The sequence below is a fragment of the Anomaloglossus baeobatrachus genome, chromosome 1, assembly GCF_048569485.1.
Source record: "Anomaloglossus baeobatrachus isolate aAnoBae1 chromosome 1, aAnoBae1.hap1, whole genome shotgun sequence".
Taxonomy (NCBI): Eukaryota; Metazoa; Chordata; class Amphibia; order Anura; family Aromobatidae; genus Anomaloglossus; species Anomaloglossus baeobatrachus.
The window spans coordinates 274,118,054-274,130,362 of NC_134353.1; the positions used below are offsets into that span (position 1 = coordinate 274,118,054).

A 12,309-nucleotide genomic window follows, 5' to 3' on the forward strand; every position below is an offset into this window, starting at 1 on the left:
CATGGGGAAAAAAAAAATTAAAACAATTTTAATTAGGAATTTTTTTCAGCCCAAACTATCAGGGAAAGGGGGGACAGGGTAAAACCAGTGAGAAGAACATTGCACTGAGCCTTGCTCACACTAAGGGGTACTTTGCACGTTGCGACATCACTACTGCGATCTCGTCGGGGTCAAATCGAAAGTGACGCACATCCGGCGCCGGTAACGACGTCGCAAAGTGTAAAGCCTATAAGCACCGATAAACGATCGCAAAAGCGTCGAAAATCGGTGATCTGTGTAGTGTCGGTCATTTCCATAATTTCGCTGTAGCGACAGGTACGATGTTGTTCCTTTTTCCTGCGGCAGCACATATCGCTGTGTATGAAGCCGCAGGAGCGAGGAACATCTCCTTACCTGCGTCCCGCCTGCAATGAGGAAGGAAGGAGGTGGGCAGGATGTTTACGTCCCGCTCATCTCCGCCCCTCCGCTTCTATTGGCCGCCTGCCGTGTGACGTCGCTGTGACGCCGCACGTCCCGCCCCCTTAGGAAGGTAGGTAAGTGCGTGTGAAGCTGCCGTAGCGATAATGTTTGCTACGGCAGCTATCACAAGATATCGCATCTGCGACGGGGGCAGGGACTATCGCGCTCGGCATCGCTACAATCGGCTATCGATGACGCAGCGTGCAAAGTACCCCTAAGGGTATGTCCACATGCTGTGTTCTTGATTTGACAAAAAAAATGCACCATCTGGCAGACTTTGACAACTGTAAACACTGCGTTTGACAAAAAACAAAAATGCATCCAAAACACATGCGATTTGAATGCATTTTTGACAGTGTGCGATTCAGCTCTGCTACATCCCTGTTCTGTAACAGCAGCACCATAGAGCATGACTGGCCGCTGACGGAGACAGAGCGATGAGAATGAACTCTGGTGAACCTCTGACGTAAGTGCCGCGACACAGGCAGCAGTGTCTGGCCCGCAGCTGTGATGTCAGAGGTCCCCCACCCCACCCCCTCCCGAGTTCATTGTCATCGCGCGGCTCTGTATCAGGTGGAGGACTCACTTGTGACCACAGGTAACCTGAGTGACGTCACCGCTGATATCACGACTCACTTCAGTTACTACAGCGAGCAGTTGTGCTCTATGGCTGCTTGCTGTGAGTGTCAGATGTAGCAGTGCTGAAAGCGTTGTGGGACCTCGTGTGGATTATGTTGGAGTTAATAAAATGTTGAAAGAGGGTATTTTTTTTTCTTTTATTTCAAATAAAAGGATTTTTCCATGTTCATGTTTATTTACTTTCACTTACCAGTTTAGTGATAAACTACTTACTGATAGTAAGATACTTACTGATAGTAAGCTAGGACTTAGTGGCAGCTATGGGCTACTATTAAATCCTTATTACCCCAATTGCCACCACACCAGGGCATTTGGGATGAGCCGGGTAAAGTCCCGGGACTATCGCATCTAATGGATGTGGCAAGTCTGGGCGGCTGCTGGCTCATATTTTTAGGCTGGTGGCCTCCCAATAACGTGGGTCTTCCTAGTCTGAGAATACTAGCCCTTAGCCGTGTGGCTTTACCTTGGCTGGTATCAAAATGTTGGCAGATCGCACGCCTTTTTTTTTTAAATTACTTATTGTACTGCACGATATATGACTGCAACCAATTATAGGTGTCGGTGGAAGCAGTGAATACGAGATGAGCCTAAAGAGTGGCCGGCACTTTCAGAAACAGGAGAGGCCGAGGGAGCAGTGTGACAGCTGCGCTGGTGATCGGTGAGATCGGATCCAAAATGCAGTGCAAACGCACAGCTAAACATTTTGGTTGCATTTTGACACACCTCAATAATTTCAATGGGTGGCAAATGTTCACAAAACCCAATGAAGTGACATGCTGCTTTTTTAGGCAATACTTTTGTCAAATATTTGTCAAACAAAACGCTGCCTAAAAAAAAAAAAACAAAACAAAAACGTTCGGATGAAAATTCTGACTTCTCAAAGACTTTGCTGGGGAAGCAAAATGCATGCATTTTGTCATTGAAACGTTGCAGTTTAAAACAAGAAAAAACGCAACGTGCGTACCTAGACCAAGGGTGCGCGGAGCCTCTGTGTCACACTAAATAGCATATTTGCTAAATTTCAGTTTCTACAGAACAAAGGCAACAATTGGAACACTAAAGGTGTGATTTTTATAAGAGTTTTATTCTGTGTAAGATTATGTGTTTTGTTTAAACTGTCACTTTGTGCTCCTTTTAAAGAAAAGGAAAGAAATCAAAAGTGAAATTTTATTTTGTCTCTAATCACATCTCCATGGTCTTGTTATATTATTGCTGGAAAATAATACTGATTAACTTTTACTTTAGTGACCTTATCAATAAAATGTGAATTTGAGCCATAAATGAGATAGTAGCAGAAAGTGTCCAATGAGAAGAAACAAGTTAGGTACCTTATGCAACTGCAAAAAATATTCAACTCATTTCCCATATTCAGGTTTATAATTGGAGCTTTTGACCAATGATATACAATCTAATCAAAGTAAAAATAAAGCATGGCAACTTGCCATTCAGAAACAGCGATATTAAACCTATTTGGGTTGATGAAAAGTGACATTATCAAAAACCATCTGTTGTGTTGAAGTTCTGTTAATTTTTGGTGAAGTGGTTCATTTGTCATCAAATTAAAGTCAAACGATTTACAGACTCCAGCCGCCATCAATGATGTGTGTGTCACCAGTAACATAAGCAGACTGAAAAGACAAAGAAAAAGATAAAGAATTATATAACAAAAAGGATGTAACACATAGGCTGTAAAAAATATTTCCTACTTAAAAATCTTTCAGAACTCTGGTGATGTAGTCCAAGGATCAGGAAGTTGAACTCAAAATCACATTACATACAGTATATATCTGGTATTACAGCCAAATTAACCCCTTCACCCCCATGGCAATTTTTCATTTATCCGGGTATTTTTGCTCCCCTTCTTCCGAGAGCCATAGCTTTTTTGATTTTTGTGTCCATCTTGCCATACGAGGGCTTGTTTTTTTGTGGGACGAGTTGTACTTTTAAATGAAACCTTAAGTTTTACCATATAGTGTACTGGAAAACAGCAAAAAAATATCAAGTGCGAAAAAAGTGCGAAAAAAGTGCGATTGCACAATAGTTTTTTGGGATATTTTATTCACCGTGTTCACTATATGGTAAAACTGCTGTTGGTGTGATGTCTTAGGTCAGGAATGAGTTCATAGACACCAAAACATGTATAGGTTTACTTTTATCAAAGGAGTTAAAAAAAATTCACAAGTGTGTCCTAAAAAAGTGGTGCACTTTTTGCGCCATTTTCAAAAACCCGTAGCGTTAATTTTTCAGGATCTGTAACTTAGTGACTGCTTATTTTTTACGTTTCAAGCTGACGTTTTTAACGGTACTATTGTTGCGCAGATGCTACGTTTTGATTAAGAAAAACAAAAGCCAGCACTAAATGTGCACTTCAGCACTGTAAATTCCAAACTGTACTTATTATAAAAATTTTGAGATTTTTGGCAAAAAATTGCAATTTCTTGAGCTACCCCGCCACGTCACGGCAAATCTCATTTGGGGCAGTCCTACACTAAAATATTTTTATAAAATGTGCCATACGGCCTCACATATGAATGAAGGGAATTTTGTTTACTTACCGTAAATTCCTTTTCTTCTAGCTCCAATTGGGAGACCCAGACAGTGGGTGTATAGCTACTGCCTCTGGAGGCCGCACAAAGAACTACACTCAAAAGTGTAAGGCCCCTCCCCTTCTGGCTATACACCCTCCCGTAGGAGTACAGATTCCTCAGTTTTAGTACCAAAGCAAGAAGGAGGAAAGCCAATAACAGTTTCAAAAACAAATTCAATCCGATAACTAGATCGGAGAACTTAAGAAACAACGTGAACAACATGTGCACCCGAAAAAACGAAACCCTAAAAACAGATAGGGCGGGTGCTGGGTCTCCCAATTGGAGCTAGAAGAAAAGGAATTTACGGTAAGTAAACAAAATTCCCTTCTTCTTTTTCGCTCCTAATTGGGAGACCCAGACAGTGGGACGTCCAAAAGCAGTCCCTGGGTGGGTAAAAAGATACCACATGAACGGGCTGTCATACAGCCTCTTCCTACAGGTGGGCCACCGCCGCCTGAAGGACCTGTCTACCTAGGCTGGCGTCTGCCGAAGCGTAGGTATGCACTTGATAGTGTTTGGTAAACGTGTGCAGACTCGACCAGGTAGCCGCCTGGCACACTTGCTGAGCCGTAGCCTGATGCCTCAACGCCCAGGACGCACCAACGGCTCTGGTAGAATGGGCCTTCAGTCCAGATGGAATCTGAAGCCCAGCAGAACGGTATGTGTGAAGAATTGGTTCCTTGATCCACCGCGCCAGGGTGGATTTGGAAGCTTGCGATCCCTTATGCTGACCAGCGACTAGGACAAAGAGCGCATCCGAACGGCGTAGAGGCGCCGTGCGAGAAATGTAAATCCTGAGTGCTCTCACCAGGTCCAACAGATGTAAACCCTTTTCAAATTGGTGAACTGGATGCGGACACAAAGATGGCAAAGTGATATCCTGATTGAGATGAAAGGAAGAAACCACCTTGGGAGAAAACTCTGGAATTGGACGCAGTACTACCTTGTCTTGGTGAAATACCAGGAAGGGAGATTTGCAAGATAACGCCGCCAGCTCGGACACTCTTCGAAGAGACGTGACCGCTACAAGAAAAACTACCTTTTGTGAAAGCCGAGAAAGGGGAACCTCTTTCAAAGGCTCGAAAGGCGGCTTTTGAAGAGCAAGGAGAACCTTGTTCAGATCCCAGGGTTCCAATGGCCGTCTGTAAGGAGGAACGATATGACAAACTCCTTGGAGAAACGTGCGTACTTTAGAAAGCTGTGCCAAGCGCTTCTGAAAGAATACGGATAACGCGGAGACTTGACCCTTAAGCGAGCTAAGGGACAAACCTTTTTCCAACCCAGACTGCAGGAAGGAAAGAAAAATTGGCAATGCAAATGGCCAGGGAGAAAACCCTTGAGCCAAGCACCACGCTAAGAATATCTTCCACGTCCTGTGATAGATCTTAGCTGAGGATGGTTTTCTAGCCTGTCTCATTGTGGCAACAACTCCCTGAGATAAACCTGAGGCCGCTAGGATCCAGGACTCAATGGCCACACAGTCAGGTTCAGGGCCGCAGAATTCAGATGGAAAAACGGCCCTTGAGACAGCAGATCTGGACGGTCTGGTAGTGCCCACGGTTGGCCTACCGTGAGATGCCACAGATCCGGGTACCACGACCTTCTTGGCCAATTTGGAGCGACGAGTATGGCTCGCTGGCAGTCGGACTTGATTTTCCGGAGAACTCTGGGTAACAATGCTAGAGGTGGGAACACATAGGGGAGTCGGAATTGCGACCAATCCTGAACCAAGGCGTCTGCCGCCAGCGCTCGGTGATCGTGAGACCGTGCCATGAAAACTGGGACCTTGTTGTTGTGCCGTGACGCCATCAGATCGACGTCCGGCGACCCCCAGCGGCAACAGATCTGTTGAAACACGTCCGGGTGAAGGGACCATTCTCCTGCGTCCATGCCCTGGCGACTGAGAAAGTCTGCTTCCCAGTTTTCCACGCCTGGGATGTGAACTGCAGATATGGTGGACGCTCTGCTTTCCACCCACGTCAAAATCCGCTGGACTTCTTGAAAAGCTTGGCGACTGCGTGTTCCCCCTTGGTGGTTGATGTACGCCACCGCCGTGGAATTGTCCGACTGAATCCGAATCTGCTTGCCTTCCAGCCATTGTTGGAAGGCTCGCAGGGCAAGATAGATTGCTCTGATTTCCAGAACATTGATCTGCAAGGTGGACTCTTCCTGAGTCCACGTCCCCTGAGCCCTGTGGTGGAGAAACACTGCTCCCCACCCTGATAGGCTCGCATCTGTCGTGACCACTGCCCAGGACGGGGGAAGGAACGACTTTCCCTGTGACAATGAGTTGGGGAGAAGCCACCAACGTAGAGAGTCCTTGGCAGTCTGAGAGAGGGAGACAGTCCTGTCGAGGGACGTCGATTTCCCATCCCATTGGCGCAGAATGTCCCATTGGAGAGGGCGCAGATGAAACTGCGCGAACGGGACTGCCTCCATTGCTGCTACCATCTTTCCTAGGAAATGCATGAGGCGCCTCAGTGAGTGCGACTGGCTCTGAAGGAGAGATTGCACTCCAGTCCGTAGCGAGCACTGCTTGTCCAGTGGAAGCCTCACTATCGCTGATAGAGTATGAAACTCCATGCCAAGATAAGTCAGAGATTGGGTCGGGGCTAGATGAGACTTTGGAAAGTTGATAATCCACCCGAAAGTCTGGAGAGTGTCTAGCGCCACCTTCAGACTGTGTTGGCATGCTTCTTGAGAGGATGCCTTTATAAGCAGGTCGTCTAGGTACGGGATGACCGAGTGACCCTGCGAGTGCAGAACAGCTACTACTGCTGCCATGACTTTGGTGAAGACCCGGGGGGCTGTTGCCAGACCGAAGGGTAACGCTACGAACTGTAGGTGCTCGTCGTGTATGACGAAACGTAGGAAACGCTGATGCTCTGGTGCAATCGGCACGTGGAGATACGCATCTTTGATGTCTATTGATGCTAGAAAATCTCCCTGAGACATTGAGGCTATGACGGAGCGTAGGGATTCCATCCGGAACCTCCTGACTTTTACGTGTCTGTTGAGCAACTTCAGATCCAGGACGGGACGATACGATCCGTCCTTTTTTGGGACCACAAACAGATTGGAGTAAAAACCGTGACCCTGTTCCTGAAGAGGGACGGAGGTCACCACTCCTTCCGCCTTTAGAGCGGCCACCGCCTGCAACAGAGCATCGGCTCGGTCTGGTGGTGGAGAAGTTCTGAAGAAACGAGTTGGCGGACGAGAACTGAACTCTATCCTGTACCCGTGAGATAGAATATCTCTCACCCAACGGTCTTTGACATTTGCTAGCCAAATGTCGCCAAAGTGGGACAGCCTCCCACCGACCGCGGGTGTGGGCATCGGAGACCGCAAGTCAGGAGGACGTCGTTTTGGCAACGGTTCCTCCGGCTGGTCTTTTTGGGCGTGACTGAGACCTCCAAGAATTTGAACGTCTCTGGTCCTTTTGAGTCTTTTTTGACGAGGCGAATTGGGACCTGCCCTGTCCTCGAAAGGACCGATAACCAGACTGACCCCTCCTCTGTTGGGGTTTGTTTTGTCTGTGTTGCGGTAAGGAAGAGTCCTTACCCTTGGAGTGTTTGATGATTTCATCCAAACGCTCTCCAAACAATCGGTCACGAGAAAAAGGCAAATTGGTTAAGCACTTCTTGGAATGAGAATCTGCTTTCCAATGTCTCAACCACAGAGCCCTACGCAAAACAACTGAGTTGGCTGACGCCACTGCCGTGCGGCTTGTAGCGTCAAGAACAGCATTAATCGCGTACGACGCGAATGCCGCCATTTGCGAGGTCAATGGTGCTACCTGCGGGGCAAATGCACGTGTGACTGAGTCGACTCGCGCAAGCCCGGCCGTGATAGCTTGGAGTGCCCATACGGCCGCAAAAGAAGGCGCTAATGACGCTCCAATCGCTTCATAGATGGATTTCAGCCAGAGCTCCATCTGCCTGTCAGTGGCATCTTTAAGTGCCGCTCCATCTTCAACAGCAACCAAGGATCTGGCTGCAAGCCTGGAAATTGGAGGATCCACTTTTGGACACTGGGTCCAACCCTTGACCACTTCAGAGGGAAAAGGGTAGCGTGTATCTTTAAGTCGTTTAGGAAAACGCCTTTCAGGATAAGCGTGGGGTTTCTGGATTGCGTCTCTGAAGTCAGCGTGGTCCAGAAAAGTGCTTAATGTACGCTTAGGGTATCTGAAATGGATTCTCTCGTGTTGCGAAGCTGACTCCTCTACAGGAGGAGCTGGTGGGGAAATATTCAACATCTTATTGATGTTAAATATAAGATCATTAACTATTGCGTCACCATCTGGTGTATCTAGATTGAGAGCGGTCCCTGGATCAGAATCCTGATCAGTTAAGTCCGCCTCATCACCCATAGATTCATCCCGCTGGGATCCAGACCATTGAGATGAATGTGAGGGCCCGTCATAACGAGCCCGCTTAGGCTGCCCGGGGCCATCGTCCGAGTCAGAGTCTTCACCCTGAGGTGTAGATGCCCGTCCCGGAGCTAGGAGCTGAGGGGGACCAGGGGGCAATACATGCACAGTGTCCGTGGCCTGAAGTACAGGCCTAGCTCGCAATGTGTCAAGAATTTGTGACATAGTGAGAGACATTCTGTCAGCAAAAGCTGCAAACTCAGTTCCTGTCACCTGGACAGCATTCACAGGTGGTACACCCTGGGACACGTCCAGCAGAGGTCCCGACTGTGCAAGCGCCGCAGGGGCCGAGCACTGCACACAATGGGGGTCCGTGGAGCCTGCCGGTAGAAAAGTCCCACATGCGGTGCAGGAAGCATACAATGTCTGTGCCTTGGCACCCTTGCGTTTTACGGGCGACATGCTGCTGGCTCTCTGCATGTGAGAGAGTCTATAGCCAAAGGGCGACCAGCGCTATGCAGTACAAAGTATTTGTAGAAACAAAATACTAAGAATACTACGAGCACAAGAGGGGGTGAGCCCTGAGGGCTGCTTACCGCCCGCTGAACAGCGGGTAAGAGGCTGCAGAACTGCCTTGTCTGGGTCTCCCCGGCTCCCCTCTGCAGCTCAGCGTGTCAGCAAGAATGGCTGCCGGCTTCTGTGGAGAGGGGCGGTCCGTGGGAGTTCCCAAACAAAAGTGCGGGAACAGTGTCCCCTCTGTGCTGACTGTGAGGGCTGGAGTATGTAAAAACGACTCCAGCCCTCAGCGCTGATGCACTGGCCAGCGTCCCGCCCCTCTCCTGACTGGCAGGTCTGTGGGCGGGAACGAACGAAAGCAGGCCGCAAAAGCCGGGGACTCGAGTTATCAGCGCGGCCGCCGTAAAAGCGCGGGCCGCGCTGAAGTCCCCGGCGCACCGCAAGTGCCAGCCGCGCCGCTGTTCGAGCGGCCGGCGCCCGAGTTCTAGACGTGGGCAGCGTCCCGCCCCTCTCCTGACTGGCAGGTCTGGGGGCGGGAACGAAAGGAAGCAGGCCGCAAAAGCCGGGGACTGTAGTTATCAGCGCGGCCGCCGTAAAAGCGCAGGCCGCGCTGAAGTCCCCGGCGCACTACAAGTGCCAGCCGCGCCGCAGTCCCAGCGGCCGGCGCGGCCTATTCCCATAAATGTGCCTGCTTCAGCAGAGCTGAATGAGGCCATGGCACAGGCGCCGCAGCGCTGATGTCCCCCGGCGCACTACAACACCCAGCATGCTGCGGTGTGAGCGCCAGATACACGGGGACACAGAGTACCTTGAGGAAGCAGGGCCATGTCCCTGATGTACTCCGCTCCATCCAGCATCTTCTCCAGGGGCTGTAGATGGAGCACGGTCTCTGTGCCTGGAGACCGGTAAATCCCACTTCACCCAGAGCCCTGTAAAAAGGGATGGGGAAGGAATCAGCATGTGGGCTCCTGCCGCCGTACCCGCAATGGGTACCTCAACCTTACAAACACCTCCGACATAAGTGGGGTGAGAAGGGAGCATGCTGGGAGTCTATATAGACCCTCTTTTCTTCCATCCGACATAGTCAGCAGCTGCTGCTGACTAAAAACAATGGAGCTATGCGTGCGTGTCTGACCTCCTTGCGCACAAAGCTAAAACTGAGGAATCTGTACTCCTACGGGAGGGTGTATAGCCAGAAGGGGAGGGGCCTTACACTTTTGAGTGTAGTTCTTTGTGCGGCCTCCAGAGGCAGTAGCTATACACCCACTGTCTGGGTCTCCCAATTAGGAGCGAAAAAGAAAGTAGAACTGCTCCTAGCAGCACTCACCTGGTCTATTTCAATCCCGTACCCATGACTGAGTCATGGCTGTGGGCGGGACAGGTCCAAGGAAATGCTGCATGAAGTAAATAGCCTGTGGACAAGGCCTGATGACAATGTGAACAGTCACCAACCGCCAAAATCTAGACAGGTGGAATACATCTCACATTGGGGTGCATAGCAAGGTGGGGGTCAGCCACCGACCAATTCAATGAAGAAAAACAAAAGCCAGCACTGTATAATAAGTACAGTTTGGAATGTTTAGTGCTGTAGTGCACATTTGGTGCTGGCTTTTTGTTTTTTCTTCATTGAATTGGTCGGTGGTTGACCTCCACCTTGCTATGCACCCCAATTTGGGATGTATTCCATCTGTCTGGATTTTGGCGGTTGGTGACTGTTCACATTAAGTCATCAGGCTTTGTCCACAGGCTATTTACTTCATGCAGCATTTGCTTGGACCTGTCCCGCCCACAGCCATGACTCAGTCATGGGTACGGGATTGAAATAGACCAGGTGAGTGCTGCTAAGAGCAGTTCTACTATTCATATGTGAGGCCGTATGGCACATTTTATAAAAATATTTTAGTGTAGGACTGCTTCAAATGAGATTTGCCGTGACGTGGCGAAGCAGCTCAAGAAATTGCAATTTTTTGCCAAAAATCTCAAAAAAAAAAATTTTTTTTATAATAAGTACAGTTTGGAATGTTTAGTGCTGTAGTGCACATTTGGTGCTGGCTTTTTGTTTTTTCTTCATTGAATTGGTCGGTGGTTGACCTCCACCTTGCTATGCACCCCAATTTGGGATGTATTCCATCTGTCTGGATTTTGGCGGTTGGTGACTGTTCACATTAAGTCATCAGGCTTTGTCCACAGGCTATTTACTTCATGCAGCATTTGCTTGGACCTGTCCCGCCCACAGCCATGACTCAGTCATGGGTACGGGATTGAAATAGACCAGGTGAGTGCTGCTAAGAGCAGTTCTACTATTCATATGTGAGGCCGTATGGCACATTTTATAAAAATATTTTAGTGTAGGACTGCTTCAAATGAGATTTGCCGTGACGTGGCGAAGCAGCTCAAGAAATTGCAATTTTTTGCCAAAAATCTCAAAAAAAAATTTTTTTTATAATAAGTACAGTTTGGAATGTTTAGTGCTGTAGTGCACATTTGGTGCTGGCTTTTTGTTTTTGCTACGTTTTGATTGCCTGTTATTGCATTTTGCGCAAAATTTGTGGCAACCAAAAAACGTAATTTTGGCGTTTGGTATTTTTTTGCCGCTACGCCGTTTACCGATCGGATCAATTGATTTTATATTTTGATAGATCAGAAGTTTCTGAATGTGGCAATACGAAATATGTAATTTTATATTTTTTTAACCCTTTAATTTTCAATAGGCCGAATTCATTTGAACTTTTAGATTTTTTAAATTTATTTGTTTTTGAAAACTTTTTTTTTTTTTTTTTTAATTTTACTAGGTCTCCTAGGGGACTATAAGGATCAGCAGTCTGATCGCTCTTCCATTTATCCAGATCACAGCTAGACAGCTGAGATCTGGAGAAAAGCTGCTTTACTCTCACACACGGAGCTCTGACGGCAGTGAGAGAAAGTGACTCATGATAGCTACAGGAGTCATCACATGACCCTGTGGTACCATGGCAACCACTGGAAGTCACGTGTTCACGTTACATGACTTCCAATTGCACTGGGTAAGTTAATACTTACTGTGGCGCGCTGTTACATCTTGCTGTCAGATTTTGACAGCGAGATATAAGGGGTTAATAGGCGTGGGTGGAACGCGATTTCACTTGCTCCTGGCAGGCAGACATCAGCTGTTGAAATCAACTGACATGTGCGTGGATCGCCGTGGACTGCCCACGGCAGGCGGCGGGGATTAACTTCACATGATCCATGATGTACCCAGCATGTCATGTGTCGTGAAGAGGTTAAGACAACGTAGCTCCAATATTCCAGAGAGAGTGGTCCGTTCCTCCTTACAGCACTAGGGCAAGAACTATTCCTTTCCCAAGAAACTGCTATATCCATGCACCCAAAAGTCAGAAAAGTCCTACAGGACACAGACATAATTGAGAGATGTGGCAACTAAGACCCGGGTAACTGCCCAGTATACCCAGTGCTAGAGCATGGTATTCACTATCTGTCTTAAGCCCTGTGTGCACACTGCATTTATTTTTGTGGATTTGCTGCTGTTTTTGCTGCAGAATTGGTGCAGTTTTTGTTCATAAGCTTCCTGCAATCCTTCCCCAGCAAAGTCTATGAAAAATCCAAAATGCTGTGCGCATGATGCGTCTTTTTTCCTTACAAGTTTTGCTGCAGAATTGCAGCAAAAAGAAGTAGCATGTCCCTTCTTTTCTGCGTTTTTTCCTGTGTTTTGCCATTGACTATGTTAAAAAAAACGCAATG

General features: G+C 47.9%; 1 protein-coding gene across 2 annotated transcripts in view; it reads right to left on the reverse strand.

Moving 5' to 3' along the window:
* Positions 1-2,163: 2,163 nt before the first annotated feature.
* Positions 2,164-12,309, reverse strand: part of BDH2 (3-hydroxybutyrate dehydrogenase 2) — a 65,173-nt gene continuing 55,027 nt past the window's right edge. For both annotated transcript variants that reach the window (XM_075336733.1, XM_075336723.1), the window contains exon 10: positions 2,164-2,726. In XM_075336733.1, coding sequence (XP_075192848.1) covers positions 2,673-2,726 — 54 coding nt within the window. In that variant the 3' untranslated portion in view covers positions 2,164-2,672. The remainder of the gene's footprint in view (positions 2,727-12,309) is intronic.